Here is a 24,169-nt window from a genome sequence, read left to right as displayed (position 1 = left end):
TTCCCATTGCATTCTTTATCTTCCAGCTGGGAGCCCCTGCTGTCGGTGTTCTCCTTCCCCTTGTCATGTGCATGCGCAGTTGTGCACCTCTGTTTGGCTCAGTGAGCCATTATTGCAGTCCTGCGGTCGGTGGGTCATGACCCTGTGTGGTCTCCACTAACCTCGGGGAGCGGGCTCCTCTTTCCATGGCGGGTCCCTGCTTTTTCGTGTAGGTAAGGCCTTCTCCTTTCTCTTCCGGCGTATTTCCTTTTTTTCCCGTTGTTTTTGGATTTTCTTTCTTAGGTGCCATTTTCTCCACACCTTTATTTTTTATTTGTTGTGTTTTGTGTATCTGGGGCTTTGCTTTTTCTTCACTTTTTTCCTTCTTTTCTGGAGAGGGCTGGTATTCTCCTACCGGTCACTACTCCATCACGTGACTCCTCTCTCTTAGCCACAGTATTGATGTGCAATTGTTCCTGGTACAAATCCATGTAAATTTGGTAAAATTGTGTGTATTACGGTGCACTTCAAAGGGTTTTTACAGATATGTGAATAGTAAAAGGAGGGTTAAGGATAGAATAGGACTGCTGGAAAATGCGAGCGGTGAACTGTGTGAGGAACCGTATCAGATGGGAGAGATATTAAACAATTTTTTCTCATCTGTGTTCACAAAGGAAAAGAACATTGGACTATGTGAAATAAGAGAGGTAAATGGCTTAGTTATGGAAAAGATAGGGATTAGTAAAGAGAGGGTTTTGGAGCTTCTAGGGTCAGTACAAGTGGATAAGTCTCCTGGTCCTGATGGGATTTTCTCCAGGACGTTAAGCGATGTCAGGGAGCAAATAGCAGAGGCACTGTCAGTGATTTTTCAACGATCACTGGAAGAGGGTGTGGTGCCGCGGGATTGGAAGGTTGCTAATGTAGTTCCGTTGTTTTTAAAAAGGCACAAGATGTCAGCCAAGTAATTATAGGCCTGTAAGCTTGACTTCAGTGGTAGGGAAAGTTATGGAGGGTATTCTTAGAGATGGTGTGTATGAATATCTAGATAAGCAGGGATTGATCAGGAGCACCCAGCATGTATTTGTGAAGGGGAAGTCATGTTTGACAAACCTTGATGAGTTTTTCGAAGAAGTGACAAGAAAGGTGGATGAAGATATGGAAATTGATGTAGTCTATCTGTATTTTAGCAAAGATTTTGATAAGGTTCCACATGAAAGGTTAATAAGGAAGGTTCAGTCACTAGGGATTAATAGAGAAATAGTAAGATGGGTCCAGAGGTGACTGGAGAAGAGACAGCAGAGGGTCACGGTGGGCAACTGTATGTCAGGATGGAAGCCTGTGACGAGCGGAGTGCTTCAGGATCAGTGCTAGGTCCTCTGTTCTTCATAATTTATATTAATGATTTGGATGATGGGATGGTTAACTGGGTAAGTAAATTAGCAGACGATATGAAAATAGGGGGAGTGGTGGATAGCAAGGAAGGTTTTCAGGGATTACAGAGTGTTTTGGTTTGTTTGGAGAGTTGGACTGAAAGATGGCAGATGGAATTTAATGTAGAGAAGTGTGAGGTGCTTCATTTCGGTAAAAATAATCAAAATATATGCAGTAAAGGGGAGGACGTTGGGGAATGCACAAGTACAAAAAAATCTTAGAGTTATGGTGCAGAGTTCCTTGAAGGTGGATTCTCATGTTGACAGAGTAGTTAAGAAGGCATTGGGTTTGTTGGCCTTCATAAATCATAGCATAGAGTATAGGAGCAGGGAAGTGATGTTGCGATTGTTTAAGGAATTGGTGAGGCCAAGTTTGGAGCATTGTGTTCAGTTCTGGTCTCAAATTATAGGAAAGATATAGATAAGGTGGAAAGGGTACAGAGAAGATTTACAAGGAAGTTCCCTGGCTTAAAATACCAAGAGTACAGAAAAAGATTGAAGAGGTTAGGACTTTATTCCTTGGAATGTAGACAAATGAGAGGGGATTTGATAGAGGTGTTTAAAATTATGAAGGGAATAGATAAACTCGATGCAAGTAGACTCTTCCCCCTGAGAGCAGGGAAGGTTGAAACAAGAGGACAGAAGTTGAGAGTAAAGGGGCAAAATTTTAGGAGAAACATTAGAGATGCTTCTTCACTCACAGAATGGTGGCTGAATGGAATAATCTTCCGGAGGAAATCATTCTTTCATTTAAGAGGAGGCTGGATATATACATGGATAAGAGGGGGTTAGAGGGTTATGGGCAGAGAATAGGCGGGGGGGAGCTAGGGGGAGTTGTTTGAGTGAACCGGTGTGGACTTGTAGGGTCGAGACGACCTGTTTCCATGCCATAAACTGTTATATGGTTATAGATATTGTCAGTAGGAATGTTACAAATATCCAAAGGAAAGGAATCAACAGAGTGCTTTGTACAGAGACAGTCTGCTGAAGTGATGGTATTGATGAATATTGCACACCACCATTATTTATACATTGGTCCTCAAATTATCTTGGAATGAGAAGTGAGCAATAACTCTGTTTAAATTCAGTCAGACAGCATGGTAACAGGCCATTTCAGCCCATGAGCCCGAATTTCAGATTTCAGGTTTATTGTCAGAGTACATGCATGACATCACATTCAACCCTGAAATTCACGTTCCTGTGGGCTTGGCAGAATTACCACTTATTGGTAGTGCATTAAAAAAAAACAGTGTATATATGTGATCAAATAAAGAACGAATTTAAAAACAATCAATAAAATGCATAAGAGTCCTTAAATGAGTCGCTGATTGAGTTTGGAGGGTAGCAGCTGTTCCTGAACCTGGCGAGTCTCAGGGTACCCATACTTCTTTCCTGATGGCAGCAGCTAGAACAGAGCATGTCCCAGGTGGTGTGAATCCTTGATGATTGCTGCTGCTCTCTGATGGCAGCGTTCCCTGAAGATGTTCTCGATAGTGGGGAGGGTTTTGCCTGTGATGTCCTGGGCTATGCCCACTACCTTTCGGATGGCTTTCCGCTCAGGGGCATTGGTGTTTCCACATCAGAATGTGATGCAGCCGGTTAGCACACTTTCCACCACCCCTCTGCAGAAATTTGCCAGGGTTTCTGATGTCATACTAAATTTCCACAAACCCTTGAGGAAGTAAGAGGCAGGGACATACATTCTTCATGTTGCCATTAGTGTGTTGGGTCCAGGAAAAATCCTGCAAGATAGTGACTCCCAAGAACTTAAATTTGCTTATCCTCTCCACCTCTGATCCCCCAATCATCACTGGATTGTCCCTTCCTGAAGTCAACAAACAGCTCCTTAGTTTTGGTGACATTGAGTGCAAGGTTTACTTGGCTGTTGGTGTACCATTCAGCCAAGTTTTCAATCACCTTCTGCTTGCTGACTTATCGCCTTTTTTTATACAACTCACTACCCACACCTCCTCCCTCACCACGGTCTGAGGTCCCAAACAGACTTTTCAGGTGAAGCAACACTTCACCTGTACCTCCAAAGAACTCATTTACTGCATCCAGTGCACTCTCTGTGGCTGTCTCTACATCGGAGAGACCGGTCGCAGATTAGGAGATCGCTTCGCCCAGCACCTCCTCTCCATGCGCAACAAAAGCGACTTCCACGTAGACAACCATTTCAATTCTGAGTCACACTCTCAAGCTCACATGCCTGTCCATGGCCTTTCACTTTACCCCACCCTAACCACCTGCAGAATGGAGGACAACACCTCATTTTTTATCTGGGCATGCTCCAACCCCAGGGCATGAACACTGAGTTCACTGTATTCCTCTTATCAGCTTGCCTTCACCCCCCTCCCCCACTTTAACTAGTCATTCCAGTTCCTACTTCCTTTCTCTCTCCACCTAGCCTAGACTCCTCCCGCCCCCTCCTGCGGTGTTCCCCCCCCCCCAACCTATCATCTCCCACCCTCACCACTCCCCTCTCCCCTTCCCCCTTTTGTTCGGACATCTCTCATTCCCACACACCTTGATGAAGGGCTCAAGCCGAAAATGTTGGTGATGTATCTTCACCTTTACTACATAAAGGCACAGTTTGACCTGCTGAGTTTCTCCAGCATTTATGTGTTTCTACCGTGGTATCGTTGGCAAATTTGCAGCTAGTCTATTGTCGAACTGAGCCACACAGTCATGGATGTAAAGACAGTAGAGCAAGGGGCCAAGAATGCAGCTCTGGTTCCCCAGTACTGATGGAGATTGTGGAGGAGATGTTCTTACCAACCTCACTGATTGTGGTCTGGAGGTGAGGAAATCCAGGATCCAATTACACAGTGGGGTGTTGAATCCCAGGTCTTGGAGTTTGCTGATCAGTTTTGAGAGGATGATGGTGTTAAATGCTGAACCGCAGTTGAGAAAGAGCATCCCGATAAATGCATCTTTACTGTCCAGGTGTACCAAGGCTTTGTGTATAACCAGTGAGATAGCATCTGTCGTAGACCTGTTGCTACAATAGGCGAACTGGAATGCATCCATGTCACTGCTCAGACAGGAGCTAATATGCTTCAAAACGAGCCTTTCAAAACACTTCACCATTATTGATAGTCATAGTCATTAAGGCAGGTTACTATTCTTCTTGGAATTCCGGTATGATTGACACCTGTTTGTAACAGGTAGATATCACACCCTGCTGGAGTGAGGTATTGAAGATATCCGTGAATACACTGGTAAATTGGTCAGCATAGATTTTTAATACTTAGCCAGGTACTGCGTCTGGGCCGGATGGTTTCCTCTGATTCACTCTCCTGAAGACAGCATGCATGCCATCCTCAGATACAGACAGGATCATAAGGTGATGTGGGAGTACAGCATAACCCCTGGTACATTCATCTACAACCCCCAATACATTTTGAACACTGGGAGGAAACCCATGCAGACACAGGGAGAACGTTCCAACTCCTTACATTTTAAGCCAAGATTTTGATACAATCAATGACTAAAGGACAATGGAACATTTCACTTCAGATATCTGAGGAACTGCATAGAAAGAAGGGACTCATATCTCAACACATAGAATAATAAGCATAAAAACTTGTTTCAAACCAAGTGAAGAATTTTGATGGGACTCAAGGAAGTCTCTCAAGATTTAAATGATTCCAGGTTCAAAACACTAAATTACATCTTACCAGTGAACCTCGGAAGATTAGATAAACCTGAATGATACTTATATTGGCAAATGAAAATAACATATCATGTATTTTCAGTCAAATAATCAGGACATGAGAGGTGATTAAAGCATTTCATCACCTCTTTCTCTCTCTCTCTCAATCTCAATCTCTCTCCCCCTCTCTCTCGAGGTCTTTAGTGAACACACTTTCCAGTCTGTATCCAATCAGGAATTTCATCTGCTTACCAAATCACGCCACTGAGCTTTGGATAATGAATTATCAGAAATAAGTGCCAAGAAATGATTCAACGCTATAAATGAAATTTTGGAGCGGTGGTTGGAGAACACAGTCTTTGCCAATAACTCTTGGAGTTATTTTGGATTGGTGGTTGCCAATAACTCTGATGTATTCCACTAGATGTGAACTCAAGCCTGACCCTGGGTTTTTTTTTACCATTTGGAGACTCTATAGTCAGTATCTCCTGCAGGGTGAACACCACTGTTATCAGGCCAACTCCTTTGATAAAAGCATTGTTTTTTAAATAAAACATTCTTAACTCAGAAAACTAAAATTAACAGCAGTGTTTGACTGTTGAAAATAAAGGTATACTGGGAAATTAACAATGCCCCATGAACTAGGGAGGTAGAAAGTGGGCAATGCTGCTCCGTACTGTACAAAAAGAGCCACTGCTTAAAACAAACTTTCATTTGCAACTAAAATGCACCAACTGAACCATTAAATGACTAGTATCATGTTTTAAGGTCATTTCATTGGTTTTCATTCTGGTTACCCAGCAGAGGACTGAATACATTCATTAGGTGATTTAGTATTATGTTTTGAGACAATTTCAGAGATCTCAAATCTGATTACTCAGAGAGAAGACTTGGAATTTTCATGAAACATTCTTTCTTTTTCCAATAAACCCCATTTCTGATTCAGAGACCTGAAGAGAAATGTGATGAACTTGCAGGAAATGGGTATTGCCATACTGAACTTTAAAGTCCCAACGATGCAGTATCAACAGGTTGGAGAGGGGAGAACTATTATTTAGAGCGGCCGTTCTCAATAGCAGCCCTACACCCACCTCCCTTCCTGTGGGAGCCACAGCACATTTAGGTAAAAGCCTTATTTTCTTTTCACCTCGCATAACAAACATTTTTTGTATTTTTTTTTCCAGTGTAGTCAGAAGTACAGAAAATACCAAAATTTGATTGCTTGACAGGGAAGAGGGCCCCTAAACTTTGAACAGAGTTGTTAAGGGTTGGGGGATTGAAACAAAAAAGGTATAAAATGGCTGAAAATTTATTTGTGAACTGAGGCACATACTCTAAATGGCATTACAGTGAAGATTTGCAAATAAAATATCTGTAATTTGAGAAATACCTCTGCAATAAACTTACTAAGCAATCATTCTGCTTGTTAGTTGCAGTCAGAGAATTTAGGTCTGGTCCAGTTGAAAGGTAATGTCCTTTCAGAAGAGCCAAAAAATTATGATCACCCTCCAGATTCTGAAGCATTGCATCACAATTACAATAATTATTTGTCCTGTGATGTCCCATCAGGATCAAATTATGAACATGGTTATAGATAATAGTTTATGAACATACTTTTAAAAACACACAGAGCTGCTAGAGGGACTCACCCGGTCTCGCACCGTCCATAGGAGGCAAAGATGTATTATTGACATTTCGAGCCTGAACCCATATTCAAGGTATAAGCAAATAAAAAGGAAGGCATCAGAATATGTTGGAGGGTGTTCTGAGATTGGATGGACAAGTATTTGGATAGCCATGGACTGATTAAGGATAATGAACATGGCTTTGTGTGTGGTTGTTTGCATTTAACCAATCTGATATGTTTTTTGAGGTTACCAGGAAAATTGATGAAGGAAAGGCTGTGGATGTTGTCTCCCTGGACATTAGTAAGGCCTTTGACAAGGTGCCACATGGGAGGTCAGTCAGGAAGGTTCAGGCGCAAGGTATTCATGGTGTGGCTATAAACTGGATTTGACATTGGCTATGCACGAGAAGTCGGAGAGTGGAGATGGATGATTGCTTCTCTGACTGGAGGCCTCTGACTCATTGCGTGCATCTATTGGTGCTGGGACCATTGTGCTTGTCATCTCTATCAATTATCTGGATAACGATGTAGTAAATTGGATCAGCAAATTTGTAGATGACACGAAGATTGGATGCATTGTGAACAGCGAGGAAAGTTTTCAAAGCTTCCAGAGGGATCTGGACCAGCTGGAAAATAGCAGATGGAATTTAATACAGACAAGTGTGAGGTGTTGCATTTTGGAAGGACAAACCAAGAAAAGACGTACGTGGTAAATGGTAGGGCACTGCAAGCTTTGAAAACCTTCTTTGTCACCAATCACCAGCCTGCAAACTGGCTGATCTAATTTACCACATTAACATCCAGATTATTGATATAGATGGCAAACAACAAAGGTCTTGGGATTGATCCCTGAGGCATACCACTCGTCCCAGGCCTCCAGCCTGAGAAGCAATTATCTACCACTATTCTCTATTTTCCCATCAATCCATTGTCAAATTCAGTTCACCATGAATACCTTGTGCCTAAACCTTCCTGACTAATGTCCCATGTGGGACCTTGTCAAAGGCCTTACTAAAGTCCATGTAGACAACATCCACAGCCTTTCCCTTGTCAACTTTCCTGGTGACCTCTTCAAAAAACTATAAGATTGGTTAAACACGACTTACTAGGCACAAAGCCATATTGATTATCCCTAAATCAGTTTTTGACTATACAAATAATTGTATATCAGATTTTTTGGAACTCCTTCCAATAATTTACCTACCACTGTCATCAGACTCACTAGCCTATAATTCCCAGGGTTACTCTTGGAACCTTTTTAAACAACAGAACAGCGTGAGCTATCCTCTGGCAACATAACCATGACTAAGGACATTTTAAATATTTCTGCCAGAATCCCTGCAATTTGTACACTAGCCTCCGTCAAGATCCGAAGGAATATCTCGTCAGCCCTGGGAATTTGTCCACTCTTGTATGCTTTAAGACAGCAAGCACATCCTCCTCTTTAATCTGTACAAATTCCATGATCTCACTGCTAATTTTCCTTACTTCCCACGATTCTGAGTTTGTTTACTGAGTAAACACTGATTATAAAAAAACATTTAAGATCTTCCTCATCTCTTTTGGTTCCATACATAGCCAACCACTCCCATCTTCAAGGGGACCAATTTTGTCCCTTACTATCCTTTTACTCTTCATATACCTACTTTAGAAACCTTTAGGATTTTTGTTCACATTGTCTGCCAAAGCAAACTCATGTTTTCTTTTAGCACTCCTGATTTCTTGAAGTTTTTCTTGCATTTTTCTATACTCCTCAAGTACCTCATTTGCTCCATGTTGCCTATACTTGATATACACCTCTCTCTTCTTATGAACCATATCCTCAATATTCCTCATAAACAAAAGTTCCCTATCCTGGCTAACCTTGCTTTTAATCCTGACAGGAAAACACACTCAGTACTCTCAAAATTTCACCTTTGAAAGTCCTCCACTTACTCTGCACATCCTTCCCTGAAAACAATTTATCCCAATCCACACATTCTAGATTCTTTCTCATTTCCTCCATTGTAGAATCACAACCCAAGGCCCAGACTGATCCTTCTCCATAATTAACTTGAAACTATTGGCATTATGTTTACTAAACCCAAAATGTTCCTCTACACATACTTCTGTCACCTGTACTGCCTAGTTCCCTAATAGGAGATCCAATATTGCACACTCTCTAGTTGGTATCTCTATATGTTGATTTTGAAAGCTTTACTGAACACATTTAACAAACTCCAAGCCATCCAGACCTTTTACAGTATGGGAGTCCCAGTCAATATGTGGAAATTAAAACCTCCTACTATCACAACTTAATGTTTCCTGGAGCTGTCTGCTATCTCTCTACAGATTTACTCCTCTGATTCTCGTTGATATTTGGGTGGTCTATAATACACCCCATGAGTGTGGTCATACCTTCCCCGTTTTTCAACTCCACCCATACAGCCTCAGGAGACGAGCCCTTTGGTCTGTCCTGCCTGAGAACAGCTGTGACATTTTCCCTGACAAGCATTACCACTCCTCTCCCTTGTATTCTCCCTTCCCCCCCACCACCACCACACTTGAAATAACCTGGAACTCTGAGCTGCCAGTCCTGTCCCCTCCTGCAGCCAAGTTTCACTAATGGCAACAGTGTCATAATTCCCAGTGCCAATCAACAGTCTTAAGTTCGTCTGCCTTGCATTGAAATAGATACACCTGAGAACATTTCCACAACATACAACCCATTGCAATTTTCACATCATATTTTCCCTCCTTCACTCCTCCATCTGCTCTGGCACTCTGGTTCCGATCCTCCTGCAAATTGAGTTTAAACCCACGGGAGAACCACCAGCAAACCCTCCCGCAAGGATATTAGTACCCCTCCCCCTCCCCTGGAAGAGAGCCCAAAGATCCAGAAACCAGGCCCCCCTCCCCCCCCCACACCGCTCTGTCTTAGCCTCGAGTTAAGCTGCATTATCTTCCTATTTCTAACCTCACTAGCATGTTACCAGGATGTTGTTGGGACTTCAGGAACTGAGTCACAGGGAAAGGTTAAACAGGTTAGGACCTTTTTCCTTGGAGTGCAGAAGAATGAGATGAGATTTGATAAAGGTATTTACAATTGTGAGGGGTATAGACAAAGTAAATGTAGGTAAGCTTTTTCCACTGAGGCAAGTGATATGCAAACCAGAGGACATGGATTAAGGGTGAAAGGGGAAACATTTAGAGGGAACTTTAAGAGGAACTTCTTCACAGAGAGTAGTGGGAGTGTGGAACAAGCTGCCAGCTGAAGTGGTAAATGCGGGCTCAATTTTAACATTTAAACAGAATTTGAACTTGGAGGGGAGGAGTATGGATGGCTATGGACTGAGTGCAGGTCAGTGGGACTTGGCATAAAAATAGTTTGGAACAGACTAGAAGGGCTGAAGGGCCTGTTTCTCTGCTGTAATGTTGCATGGTTCTGATAAAGACTGAAGAATGGCAGGGACAGGGGTCTGTATTAATTGGATAGTCTCCTTTCACAGAGCCAAGATCCTCGCCTCTCCTCTCATAATATCCAAAAGAACATCCACTTTGCTGCCAACTTCCACCCCAACCTCAAATTCATCTCTAGCAACCCTCTCCCTTTCCTCGATCACTCTGTCTCCATCTCAGGAGACAAATTCTTGACAGACAGCTTCTACAAACCCACCAACTCCCACAGCTACCTCGACTACCCCTCTTCCCACCCTGTCCCCTATAAGGGTTCTATTTAATTCTCTTAATTCCTCCCTCTCCGTTGCACCTGCACCAAGGATGAGAACTTCCATGCCAGGTCATCAAACAACATGGCTTTCCCTCTACCACCATCAGCTTGGCACTCACCTGCATATCCTCTATATACCACACATATGCCCTGGCCTCCTCCGTCCCCAGCAGCCTCCACATCCAACACATTGTTCTCCGCCATTTCTGCCACCTACTAAGTAATCTCACCACTAGACATATATTCCTTTCTCCTCCCCTCTCCACCTTCTGCAGGGACTGGTCCCTCCGTGACTCCCCTGTCCACTCCTTCCTCCCCACCAATTGTCTCCTGTGACCTTAGGAGATGCTTCACTTGCACCCACACCCACCCCCCTCAGCACCATCTGGGGCCCCAAACAGTCCTTCCAAGTGAAGCAACAATTCACTTGCGAATCCACAGGAGTCATCCACTGCATCCAGTCCTCCCGCTGTGGTCTCCTCTACATCAGAGAGACTGGATGCAGACTGGGAGATCGCTTTTTTGAGCATCTCGGCTGTCTGCCGCAATATCGTGGATCTCCCAGTGGCCACCCGTTTCAATTCTCCATCCCATTCCCTTGCCAACATGTCTGTCCTTGGTCTCGTGTACTGGCAGACTGAGATCACTCGCAAGTTGGAGGAACAACACCATCTTCCAACTGGGCACCCTCCTACCAGATGGCATTAATATCTATTCTTCTGGCTTTTGTTAAACACCCTCCCCCCCATCCTCTCTCCTATCCCTGTCACCTTTCACACAGACATGATAAATTCTACCTAGTCCCTTATCACATCCAATTAACACCTTTGGTTGGTCTGAATTCCTCCCCCATTGTTTGAATTCTGAGGCTTTCTGATATAAGGCCCTCTCATGCAGTGAAAAAGCCCGACTGTAAATGCGGACGTCCTCCACCTTTGCGTCGGGGAGACTTACCTCCTTGAATGTGCCAAAGCTGGCTCCAAGGCCCCAACTGCGATCCCTCTCAGAGAAGGGTAATCAGGAGAGCTCCACTGCCTTGCAAGTGGCTGATTAGGAGTGATGTCGTCAGCCTGAGATGCAGGAGTGGGATTTTTAAAACACCAAGTGTGCACGGCAGGGAAGCATTGCACGTACTTTCCCATTTTGGAAAAGAGGTGAGGAAATAATGACCGCCATGATCTGCTAACGGGCTCTTTCCACGTCGGCACGTTTGAATGACGTTAACTCGGCGGGCGGCGCTAAGGCATCAGTCGCCCTGCCTCCACTGGCTCCAGAGGGTGCTACGAGGTGCCGCTCAATATGAATGCGACACAGGAGCAGCCTCTTAGGGCTGCTCCATGAAAGGTAAGTTTATGTTTTCCCTCTGCGCTTATAGCTGGCCTCCAAGTGGAGGCCTGGCATGAAAGGGCCTGTAACCTGCTTCTGCCTTTTCTGATTTTTCCTTGAAGAAAGGCTCAGGACTGAAACGACAGCTAGAGATCTTTGTCTCCTATAGAAGCTGAATAGACGAGCTGAGTTCCTCCAGCATTTCGGTGTTTTTACCTCATTCTTCAGTCTTTAGTCTGATGTCTTCCTGTTCTTTGCTTATACCTTGAAGGGCTGAGACTTGAAACATCTGTAGTATATTTTTACCTCCTCTGGATGCTGAAGACTGGCTGAGTTACTCCAGCATTTCTGTGTGTGTGTGTTTTACTACAATAACAGCGGCTGCATACGTTCGTGTTTCACTACCGACATACTTTGTTGCTGTGTAGAGCTAAAACCGTTGGGTAAGAGCCAGATAATAAAGCACAAACTAAGCAAACATTTGTAAATTGAGATATACTAATATCTACCATTGTGTTATGCAAAGTGCCTACCTCCTTACGAACCATACTGCATTCAGATTGGTCCAGAAAGATATTTAGCACCGTGCCCCATAATCCTCCAGAAATGTTTTGACAGCTGGCTGCCAATGCCACACAGCCACTTTCTACCAGTGTTAATGCTGATCCAATGCCCAAACTGCCAAAACGAACCTAGTAAAACATAAATGGAAACTACTAAATGCAGCAGGCACTGATCAAAATTTTTGCCATGATATTTTGTCTAATCACTGACATACCACATGTACCTTACATTTCAAAGAAATGGCTTGAAGAAAGACATCATAAAAGTGTGCACAGTCAGAATGCAGGTTACGTTATGCATGTAGTACAGTATAGAGAAAACAATTTTGCATTATGGATTACTCTTTATGACTTCAGAAAGGCACTGAGGAGTGCAATAGATCAGAGGGATCTGGGAATAGAGGCATAATTCCCAGGTAGGTAGGATCATAAAGAGAGCTTTTGACACATTGGCTTTCATAAATCAAAATATTGAGTATAGGAGTTTGGATGTCATGGTGAAGTTGTACAAGAAAGACATCCGTAAGGCCAATTTTTGAGTATTGCGTGCAATTTTAGTCACCTAACTGCAGGAAAGATATTGAGTAAGAATGAAAGAGTCCAGAGAAGATTTACAAGGGTGTTGTTGGGACTTGCTGAATGGGTTAGGACAAAAAAATGAGGAGAGATTCGATAGAAGTATACAAAATTAGGAGGGGCAAATGCAAGTTATTTTCTACTGATTTTTCTACATTCATAAGGCCAATTTTTGAGTATTGCATGCAATTTTAGTCACCTAATTGAGTAAGAATGAAAGAGACCAGAGATGATTTACAAGGGTGTTGTTGGGACTTGCTGAATGGGTTAGGACAAAAAAATGAGAAGAGATTCGATAGAGGTATACAAAATTAGGAGGGGTAAATGCAAGTTATTTTCTACTGATTTTAGGTGAGTCAAGACTGGAGGACATTGGCTAAGGGTGAAAAGGAAAATATTTAAAGGAAACATTGGGGGTACTTCAAGCAGAGTGGTGAGAGTGTAGGATGAGCAGCACTGAAGAGGGTGAATGCAGGCTTCATATTGACATTTAAGGAAATTTTAGATAGGTACATGGATGGGAGGGGTACAGAAAGCTATGGTGTGGGTGCAGGTCATTGTGACAAGGCAGAATAATAGTTTGTCACAGAGCAGAAGGGTTGATTGGGGAGCTTCTCTGCTGTAGGATTCAATGGTTCTATCAAACAAAATAAGACAATTAAACTATCCACTAGGTAAAATGCAATAACTGAAAGCACGGTTATCAATTTTTGCAGAAGACGAGGACCAGATTAAGAATATAATCATGATCAGATAACAATTTTTCAGTGAAAATATCAATTATGATTCTTCTACTTCTTGAAAATAGTTTAGTTGGGATCTCTGTCATTTCATGAGAGCACAGAGTATTTTATAAAGCATTCCTCAATACTCCACTGGAGGGCCCAACCTAGAATTTTGTAATCAGGTCTCTGACCCACAAATTTCTGACAGAGCAGTAAATATGTATCCAACTAATAGAATATTGTATTTCAGGACAACAACATGGTAAGGAGATATTCTTCAGGCAGAAAATACTAAATATGGCCATTTCTTTGCAAGTACAAGAGAAACAAGCTTTACAATGTGATTTATAAATTGTCTTGGTTACATTGTGGTAGTAAATGACATACAATCTGCTTTATACACTGGAAGATGAATGTTTAGCCTGCAATAGAAGGTGGTTGAGCAGTCAGAAGCTGAAAAAGAAAATACAAGAAAAAAAAGAAAATAAAAAGAAATACTAAGTGTTGGATCATCTCAAAAGGATCTGCACTGGGACTGTCTTCTTCTTCTTCTTCCTTCTTTCTTTGGCTTGGCTTCGCAGACGAAGATTTATGGAGGGGGTAAAAAGTCCACGTCAGCTGCAGGCTCGTTTGTGGCTGACAAGTCCGATGCGGGACAGGCAGACACTGGGACTGTAGATATTTAAAAAAGGACAAGTGATGGGATAGAAACGAATTTTAGCATTTTCTGAAGGCTCAAAAGAAAGATGGTGAGCAGTAAAAATATATTAACTCAATTGAAAAGGAGATCTTAATAGATTGTGTGAATGGACTAACTTTGCCTTCTTGGAAAAATTGAGGTTATTATACTGAATTTGAAAAAAAGAACATGGTCCTTTCGACAAAATGAAAAACTACAAGCAGTGAATTTCCATAGAAATTCCAAGGATCATGTATTCTTGCCCATTAAAAGGCTGTAAGCATGATCAAAAAAACACTGCCTTTCTTTCCAGAGGAAAAGTTATGCTAATACAAAGCCTTTGTTAGATCACACCTTGCAAAGCTGCAAGCAGCCCTGGATTGTAAAAACCTGGTGCTGGAAAAACTCAGCAGGTCAAACAGTATAATTTATGCAGCAAAGATAAAAATTGATCAAGCTATGAGCAAAATCTAGGCAGGCGCCCGAAGAAAATAGTTGGGGAGAGGCAAGGGGAAGAGCACAGCCCCGCAGGCAGGAGGTAATAGGTGGTTAAGGGAGGGAGGACATACCAGTAAACAAAGGGTGGGGGGAACGGCTCTGTAATTGAAGAGGGAAGGGGATGATGAGCTCGAGGAAAGAAGACATAGGGATGGGGAAGAGAGGGAGAATGGGGATAAGGCCAGCAGAAACCAGAGGTCGATGTTAATGCCATCCAGTTGAAAAGTGTGCAGATGGAAAATTTGGTGTTGGTCCTCCAATTTAAGGGTAGTCTTGGTTTGACAGTACGTGAGGCCATAGTAGCTCTTGATATCCTACCTTAGGAAGATTAGGTTGATCTCGAAAGGACTGCAGAATTGATTTCACAAGAAAGAGTTATACATGGACTTCAAGGATTAAATCACAAGGAGAGATGAAAGAAAATAGAACAACATTCTGTAAAATGTAGATAGTTCAGGGATGATTTGATTAAAGTTAATGAGATATTAAGGGAAACTGATAAGACATGTACAAGAAAACTTGCCCACCTCAGGGTCTCGGTCAACCCACAAAGGAATAAGCCAGGTCAGATCCAATTGTGATGGCACATGATCTTCATTATGACACCCAGAGACCAAAGACCACATGGATATCCAATTCTAAAACAATAATAAAAAAGATTAAAGTGCAGTATTATTAAAATTAAACCCATGTAGATTCCATATTAAAGGCATATCTTTTCCAAAGATATTGACGATTAACAAATGATTACAATGTTTGTAACCATCGTGGAGAGAATGTGCCAACTTCACAAAGTCAGGATTATCACAGTATTTAAGCGCCTTCATGTACTTCAAATATTTGTCTGTTTTCTAACCTCTGCAGCTAAGTTAACTGTTGTGGTTTAATTATTTTTTTTCCAAATGAGCTCATTTTGATCCCTCAAACTCAACAGTTTAAAATGTTATTTTACATTTAGATAATTAATGGCTTTAGCCTGTGAAGCTTCAGCTGCACAATTCCTTGTTGCTCTTTTGTATTATTGATCACAATTCTATGCTTTAATCAATGACCAAATAAAATCAAATGCCACATACCCTACTTCCTTCTATTTTGGCTTCGAACTTCAATTGCACAGCAGACACAACGTGTTCAAATGGGGAGTGAAAATTGGGAACATCAACACAGCCTTGCAGAGAGCAGATTGTGCAATGAAATTTGCTTGCATGCACCCAAACTTCCACGAGCATGAAGGCAGAGGTAAGTGCATCAAAGGAAGGCACTGCAATGCTGACAATCCCACTTCTGCATTCTAAACAATAATCCTGTCAATTGTGAGATAATTTCTATTACGCTCACTATACAATCTAAATGTATGTTGGAAGGAGCTTCCTGTGTGTGATTTAATAAAACATGGATCCCAAACTCAAAATGATTGCTTCTGCGTACATGTTTCCTCTAAATTCAGCTGTATCAGGATCAGTGAACCAGATATTCGATGAAAAGACAGAAAATGGCTGCTTTCTCAAAAATTAAAAAAAATGAGACCTAGTGCTTATCAAACATGCAAAGATCCTATTGATGTTCCTACCTTATCTTTGGCCTGTGCTTTCATCTCACAGGACAGCTGGAGCAAGCAGATAACTGTGTTCTTTGTGACTCCTTTACCCATGAAAGACACTGCATTTCCTCCCCATTCCACATAAAAGGATGAAATGACCTGATTAATGAAATGGCAAAGCCAGAAATCAACATTGAAATGAAATGGACTGATCACATCTGAGGAAAATGACTGATGTTGAAATCGTGACCACTCATGAGAATGCAGAGACATTTCTTCACCTTCTGAATATTTCTAATTTGCCAAGCATCAAAGGTGCATTTTTAACATTTTATATTCAGTTTTACAATTCCACACAATGATTTTAGTTACTTCTAACCTCAAAATGTAGTTTTAAAAAAACAATCTCCATGTTACAGCCTGCTTCGATTGAATTCATTAATCTATCATCATGTAAAAAGTGATAAAGGAGTGAGGGTGTAGAGATCAGTAAGTTAATAAACAAAATGAAAGACTGAATTTTTCTCAGCTATGTATTGCACCACCATTAAGTGGTAATTATGCCTCGCCCACAGGAAAAGGAATCCCAGGGTTGTAATTACTCTGACAATAAATATGAAATTTGAAAATCTGAATGGTATTTTTTTTTTAAAGTACCATTTAAAACTACATCTTGTAGTCAGATAAGGCAGATATTTGTGCCGAGAGACCAGACTAATTTCAGGCAAGAGCAATCCAGCCAATCCCACTTGATCACCTTCCCCCGATTACCTTGATAATTGTCCCATTCAGATATTTATCCAGCTCCCTTTTGAATGCCGCCATTGAATTCACCTCCACCACTGGCAGTATATTTCAGACCCAATCACTTGCTTTCAGAATGAGAACATTTTTTCCCCTCATGATACTTCTGATTCTCTAGCCAATCACTTTCAAGCTATGTCCCCAAGTTCCAGAACATGGAACATTACCACACAATGTAGGCTCTTTGTTGTGCCGACCTATGTAAACCTACTCCAGAACAATTTAATCCTTCCCTACCTCGCAACTTTCACCCTATTTTTCTTGCACCCAAGTGCCTATCTAATTTTAAATGTCCCTATTGTACCTGCCTCCATCACCTCACCTTGCAATGCATCCTAGGCACCCACTAATCTCTGTTTAAAAAAAAACTTACTAACATCTCCCCTACACTTTCCTCCACTCACCTTGTCATCCCAGGGGAAAAAGGTACTACCTGTCCACCCCATCTACTGTATGCCTCTCCTAATCTTATACACCTCTGTTAAGTCACCTTTCATCTTTCATCGTTCCAAAGAGAAAACCCCTAGCTCAGTCAACCTTGCTTCACAAGATATGTTCTCCAATCCAGGAAACATCCTGATAAATCATCTCTGCACCCCCTCAAAAGCTTCTACATCCTTCCTGTAATGAGGTGACTACAACTGAACGATCCTTCTGGATCCCTCTGACACAGGGGTCACTCTCTATATTTATTCTGGCTCTATCCTTCCTGAACTTAAATTCTTTTCAGATCTCCTTGGAGCCTTTTGTGCTTCATAGGGAACATTTTCTCCAGGCTCCCTTCATAACTAAGGTGCCTCAATTGTGAAAACCATATAGTAGGTCATTTATGGACTCAATCCAAAGCTTCTCTTCCTTTCTAAAGTGTTGCACCTTGAACAGTACATAATGGTCCAGCTGCAGCTGAACCAGTATTGTGCTGCATGTGTATTCTGCATCTGTAAGCGTGTTATGCCTGATTGTGCGTCTGCATGTTTCGCACCAAGGACCAGAGAACATTGTTTCGTCGGGTTGTACTTGTGCAATCAGATGACAATAAATTTTATCAAGGTTTATCACTCAATCACAACATCCATGAGAAAACATTCCTCCACTAACTTGTTCCACTGTAGCTCTCATACCACCTTTCACAATAAAAGTTCATATCAACTTCAATCATATCTTGTATCTTGTCTGTCACCCATAAGTGAAGGCAGAGCTTTGTAACAAAATTTGCCTTTAATGTACTAGCTTATCCTTTGGCTCACTGAAGAAAAAAAGTATGTGGACATCATTACGTCAGCCCTTACCCTCCTATGTTTTTGAGACCTGGACGACTTAAGTTCTCACCTCAAGGCACAGGAAAAAATACCACAAGGTCAGTCTCCACAAGATCCTCCAACTTACCAACAGGATTAGGAAAGTTCATTGTCAGTGTCCCCTCCCAGGCCGACAAGCATGATACATTTTGTTTGCTACTTTGATAGCCTATCTGACTGTCCATTGCAAGGTGTCACGAAGAGACACCGAGGTGGGAGGAAACGATTCAATGATGTGTATGAGGCTCCGTTTTTTTTTGTTAAAACAGACTGTAATATTTGAACCTTCGGGTACCACTCATGAATTTGCAGGTCTTCTTCTTTGGCTTGGCTTCGCGGACGAAGATTTATGGAGGGGGTAAATGTCCACATCAGCTGCAGGCTCGTTTGTGGCTGACAAGTCCGATGCGGGACAGGCAGACACGGTTGCAGCGGTTGCAGGGTAAAATTGGTTGGTTGGGGTTGGGTGTTGGGTTTTTCCTCCTTTGCCTTTTGTCAGTGAATTTGCAGGTAATTACAAGATTATGGCCAAGGCCTCTATAATCCGTCCCCTTCACCTCCTTCAACAACTTGGGAGGTATCCTCTGTTCACCTCTTATTTTCTTTTATATTTCTGCGGCACTTTCCGCCATCATCTTGGCTGCAGCTTGAATTAATAATAAACAAACCGAAATGCTGGAGCAACTCAGCCAGTCTTTTCAGCATCTAAAGGAGACAAAGATATATTGCTGACATTTTGGGCCTGAGCCTTGAAGAAGGGCAATATAGATGCAGAAAAGACTGGCTGAATTCCTCCATCATTTTGGTGTGTTTACAACAATCACAGCATCTGCAGCCTATGTGTTTCACTCTGTAGCTTGAATTAATAGCCTGATATCTGCCACATTTGTTCCCTGTTCTTCTTTTACTCTGCGCCTTTCCCATCATTCATGATAAATTGCCTTTATTCTCCCTCATGAGAATGCACTTTGACCTTAGTTTGCTGAAATATCTCTTACTAAATGGTGTCTTATCATTCAATTATAGTTTGCCTGCCAAGCTTCAATTCTAATTTCCTGGGGAACATATGTTCTCATTCCACTGAAATTTGATCTTTGATTCACCATTTCTATCTTGAATTGGTCTCTATCTTTTTTGCAAAGTCATTCTAAACAGGATCAGTTTTCAAGATATTCCTGACTGACATTTGCTACATTCACCCTGGCTCAATTCTCAGAACTAGGTCCAGTAAATGAACTGAGTGAAACACAAAATGGTGGAAGAATTCAGCCGGTCTTGCAGCATCCATTGGAGAAACAGATTTATTGCCAACATTTCAGGCCTGAAGGAATAAAGCACAGCTTATCCTTTATCCAGGATGATGTTGGAAAAAAGACTGAATACTGGCTGGGTGAGGTGTCCAGACCAATAAAAGCTGTTAGTTGGATATGAGAGGTGAGAATTGATTTTGGCTCTGTGAAAGAAAATAGAGGGGTGAGAAAGAGAGAGAGTGTGCGCACTGGGAGGGAAAGACAATAGGGGGAAGAATGGGGAGAGGAGTTAACAGAAACCGGAGATGTTAATGCCATTTGGTTGAAAGGTGCACAGATGGAAGATAAGGTGCTGTATCTCCAATTTGCAGGTGGTCTCAGTCTGGCAGTGTATGAGACCAAGCATGGACATGTCAACAAGGGAATGGGACAGGGAACTGAAATGGATGGCTACTGGGAGATCCACGCTATTGCGGCAGACAAAGCAATCTCCCATTCTGCGCCCAGTCTCTCTGACGTGGAGACCACAACGGAAGAACCGGTAACAGGAGATGACCCCTGCGGATTCACAAGTGAAAGAATGCTTAACTTGGAAGGACCATTTGGAGCCCCAAATGGTTGTGAGGGAGGACGTGTGGGCGCAAGTGTAATTAAACTAGTTAATTGCACTAAATGACTTCAGAAACTCCATCCTTTTGAATCTGATATTATTACTTTATCCAGACAGATCAATTATCCTCATAATAATACTCCGTGCTTTATCCTTATCTTTAACACTTTGCAGCAAATTTAATTGTTAATATCCTTCCTACTGGTTGGCATCCAGCATCTGCAAAAAATACAACTTCTGCATCACTATTGGTTCTTAATTCTGAAGAGATGGACCTCCCCTTGTTCAATTGAGAACAATGTCTCCTTCGAGCAATATACTACTATCAACTTTCTTCCTTTTCATATCTCGATACCAGAGTTCTACATCGTGAACCTGACCTTTCAGCCCATAAACTTTGCACCACATGTCCAACACTCATCTACTGCAGAGTGACCATCTCCCGAAGCATGCTACTCATGAAACAATGAGCCTCACAGTTGGCTATCAGTTGTTGCTTAAATCTGGAGACTGTGCTTCTGATTGCAACAGCTCCTATTTGTAGATGAACAGGATGTGGGAAGTCCGTGTAGTTTGGATGATAAATGAACCACGGATTAAATTAAATTTCCATTCTCAATATATTTCTAACGTGACAAGACCTTGGCACAAGGTTATTGACTTGGAAAGTTAATTCTTTTATCTTTTCTACAGATCCTGTGTGTGCTTATTTTGTTTTAAATGTGCTTTAGATTTGAAATGTAATTGTTTTGCATATTATGTGCAAGATTTCAATACATACCTCCATAAGGCTAGTCAGATATTTTGCACAAAGTGAATAGGAATCTACAGTGCATGAATGCAAACTCCATCCAGGAAGAGCAGTAACGTGGACCATTCCATGAAGTGCTCGTTCTAATGAAGGAAGCCCATAGAAATGTGGGCCATCCGTAATCCGCAAGTATTGTAAGAGTTTGAGTGACAGCTGGGTTCTGAAAGGACCAGCCAAGAATAGGCACTTTCTGACAAGAAACACAGAGGAATAATTAACATCAGTTTATTGAACATCTTCAATGAAAGATGATTACAAAGACTAAAATCACTATTTTCAGCGCATGAATGAATAATTTCCCCCAGATGGAGGAAAAATGTCATTCAAGCTGCAAAGGGTGCAGAAAATATTCACAAGGATGTTACTGGGATTGAAGGACTTGATAATCCCTTACTAATCACAGAGCACCTATGGCATAGTGGTATGTGAGTGGGGGGAAAAAAGTTTGAGAATCACTGCTCCAAACCCAATTGTTACTGAAATATTTTGCTTGAGAAAAATGGTCATTGGCCAATTTCCTTTGGAGTTATGAAACCGTGCACATAACGAGCCAATTAAAAGGTACAATTAAAAGTCATTTTCAAACTTTTTCTTTCCACTCACACACCACCTCAAGTAATCACTTACTAATCACAGAGTACCTACAGCATAGGGATTACTTAAGGTGGATAGAAAAAGTTTGAAAACCACTGATTTCAAATGATATGGGTCAATTGCAGGCAAATGGGTCTAGCTTAGTTCGGCAACTTGGTTGGCAGGGACATGTTTGGTTGATGGGTCTATTTCTATGCTGTATCACCTAATACCTTTAGGGGAGTATTGGTAGAATTACAAACAACACTACTGCTGGGAGAAAGAGAAATTAAATTCATTCAAGTTTGGTTGGCCCACACGTTACCTCAATTTGCTCTATTTCATTGGTGGAAATTTACCTCAGTGCACACAAATTCTAGATCTTGCTGTTGCGACACAGACATGGTGAATATGGAGAGTGCAGGACCTAGGTTCACTATTTAAAGGACCACCCATTCGAGACAAATGTGGAGGGCTTTTTTTCTTCTCCGAGGATTGTGAGGGCTTAAAACTATCTTCTTCAAAGGACAGAGAAAGCAGAGACTTTGAATATTTTTAAGGGAGTGGTAAGTAGATTCTTGATAAGCAAAGAGGAGAGAGGTAACTGGGAATGGGCTTGGAGATGGGGTTGTGGTAACAACAGATCCACTGTAAATAATGCAGAAGGTTCAATAAACTGTGCTCCTAAGTTGTATGTTGTCATTTGAAAGCAAAAATAAAGCTACTGATTCAAACAAGGGTGTGAAATGGCACGGCCAAAATCTTGGTCAATAGGAGAGGAAAGGATCTGGACGAATGAATGATATGGGAAGAGAATTCAGAAAGTCGTGGTGGATGAATCGAGAGCAATAAAAGGATAGGGTTTAGATGACAAATTGAATTTAGAAGACTGGAGACTATGTGTTGGGGATGGAAAGTCCAGTTACAGATAAATGTAAAGTGAGAAGAAATTTAAACCAAGGATAAAGATTTGAGGTGTTAGGAAAGACAACATAAAGGGAAGAAGGACATTTGATGTTGATTGGGAAATAGGGTATACATTACATAAGAGTAGCTTCATTTCCCTTGACTGCAGCTAACACTTTTCTGATGTCCTATGGGTTCTCTGACTTTTTTTCACATCACAAAGGTAGCTTAATTGGCACTCCTAGTGTTAGGTGAATGGTAGAATCTGGGGAGGGTTTGTGAGAATGTGAAGAGAATAAAATAGGACGAGTACAAATGGGTGTTTTATCTTGGTACAATCGAAATGGGCTGAAGGGCCCATTTCCTTGCTATACAAATCCATTACTTAATGACAGTCAAAAATTTACTGAATCAAAAATTAGATTCTAACACAATGAACCAGATCTACACTGGTTCAATATAACTCATGGGTTTCTTGCTATCAAAGCCTAAAATGGTTCCCATTTGATCATTGTGGATAATCTGTGCAACATAGGGCCTCTCCACTGGAAACAGACAGGAATAGCTTCAGAAATGTTTCACAATTTATGTCCTGTCCCCATGGCTATTGACTTTCAAGATGTTAATTTTGACATTACAACATTCAAACGTTCAAAAAGCACCCATTAACTAATAAAAGTTTAAAATACTAATAGAAATTTTGATAATTGGAAATTTACAGAAAAAGTCCTTTAAAGCACCAGGGACCAATTGAATATGCTTAAATTAAGTTAATTGAAATGAAAAGAAGGAATGATTCTGCACTTGCATTTATCCACAGCTTGGATGGGCCTGCTCCTTGCAACTGGAGCAGATTCAGAGGGCAGGTGTTTACATTCTGCCTTTGGACCTTTACAAGAAGTCCAAAAGCAGTACACAGCGGTCCAAGGATCAGCTCAGCTAGAAATGCTGGCTGTTAATCAAAAGATCCAAGCCAATGTGCTGGAGAACTGAAGATATCATCAACGTCAATTGCCTTTACCTGTCTGTAACAAAAGTGAGGGATCGCAATATTGCGCTGAAGAATCCAGTCAACTCCTTTTGTAGCTTCTGCCTCACAAGGCTTTGAACTTCATCCATTTCACCTTGAGCTGGTGATTCAGGAAGCACCAGTAAGTTCAACAGTGAGCTGCTTTCCTGTCACATCAATGCAATGGCAACGATAGTGAGTCAAATGTTTCATTGCTTTCAATTTTACAGCTGACAATATCAACTACGATTACTGCTGAATACCTGCACTGACCATTCACACCAGCAGCTTTCTCTGTCTTGATCATTTACGTGCTGAGCTTGACAGCAAAATCACAAAACATTCAAAGAACAAGAAGAGCAAAAAGTTTTCTATCTTTGGAGTTCTAATCCACTGAAGTGATAAAAGCAGGCATTTATTGCCAAATTCATTAAAAAAAAAACATGCATAGATTTGTTCATGATCATTATTTTAATCAAGGTGTTATTCATTATTCAAATTATATTTCATACACCCACTATCATCTCAGAGATTTAGGTTATTAGAAGTGAAAGATGCAGCACAATGACCACACAATTGCAGCCGATAATATCCCAACCAA

At 41.5% G+C, this 24,169-nt stretch overlaps 1 protein-coding gene across 5 annotated transcripts in view; it reads right to left on the bottom strand.

Annotated features, from left to right (window-relative positions):
* The window catches only part of rttn (rotatin), a 397,420-nt gene that overhangs the window by 229,580 nt on the left and 143,671 nt on the right, over positions 1 to 24,169 (bottom strand). For all 5 annotated transcript variants that reach the window (XR_011352026.1, XR_011352027.1, XM_069920391.1 and 2 more), the window contains exons 27-31: positions 23,581 to 23,735; positions 21,051 to 21,270; positions 16,338 to 16,466; positions 15,295 to 15,405; positions 12,260 to 12,418 (exon numbers count right to left, since the gene is read on the bottom strand). Coding sequence is in view for 3 of the 5 variants with exons in the window: in XM_069920391.1 (XP_069776492.1) it covers positions 12,260 to 12,418; positions 15,295 to 15,405; positions 16,338 to 16,466; positions 21,051 to 21,270; positions 23,581 to 23,735 (774 nt within the window). In the remaining 2 variants the exon portion in view is untranslated. The remainder of the gene's footprint in view (positions 1 to 12,259; positions 12,419 to 15,294; positions 15,406 to 16,337; positions 16,467 to 21,050; positions 21,271 to 23,580; positions 23,736 to 24,169) is intronic.

The sequence above is a fragment of the Narcine bancroftii genome, chromosome 2 (assembly GCF_036971445.1).
Source record: "Narcine bancroftii isolate sNarBan1 chromosome 2, sNarBan1.hap1, whole genome shotgun sequence".
In the NCBI taxonomy this organism is placed as follows: domain Eukaryota; kingdom Metazoa; phylum Chordata; class Chondrichthyes; order Torpediniformes; family Narcinidae; genus Narcine; species Narcine bancroftii.
Note: the sequence above shows the minus strand (reverse complement) of the source record. Positions and strands in the feature narration are given on the sequence as shown.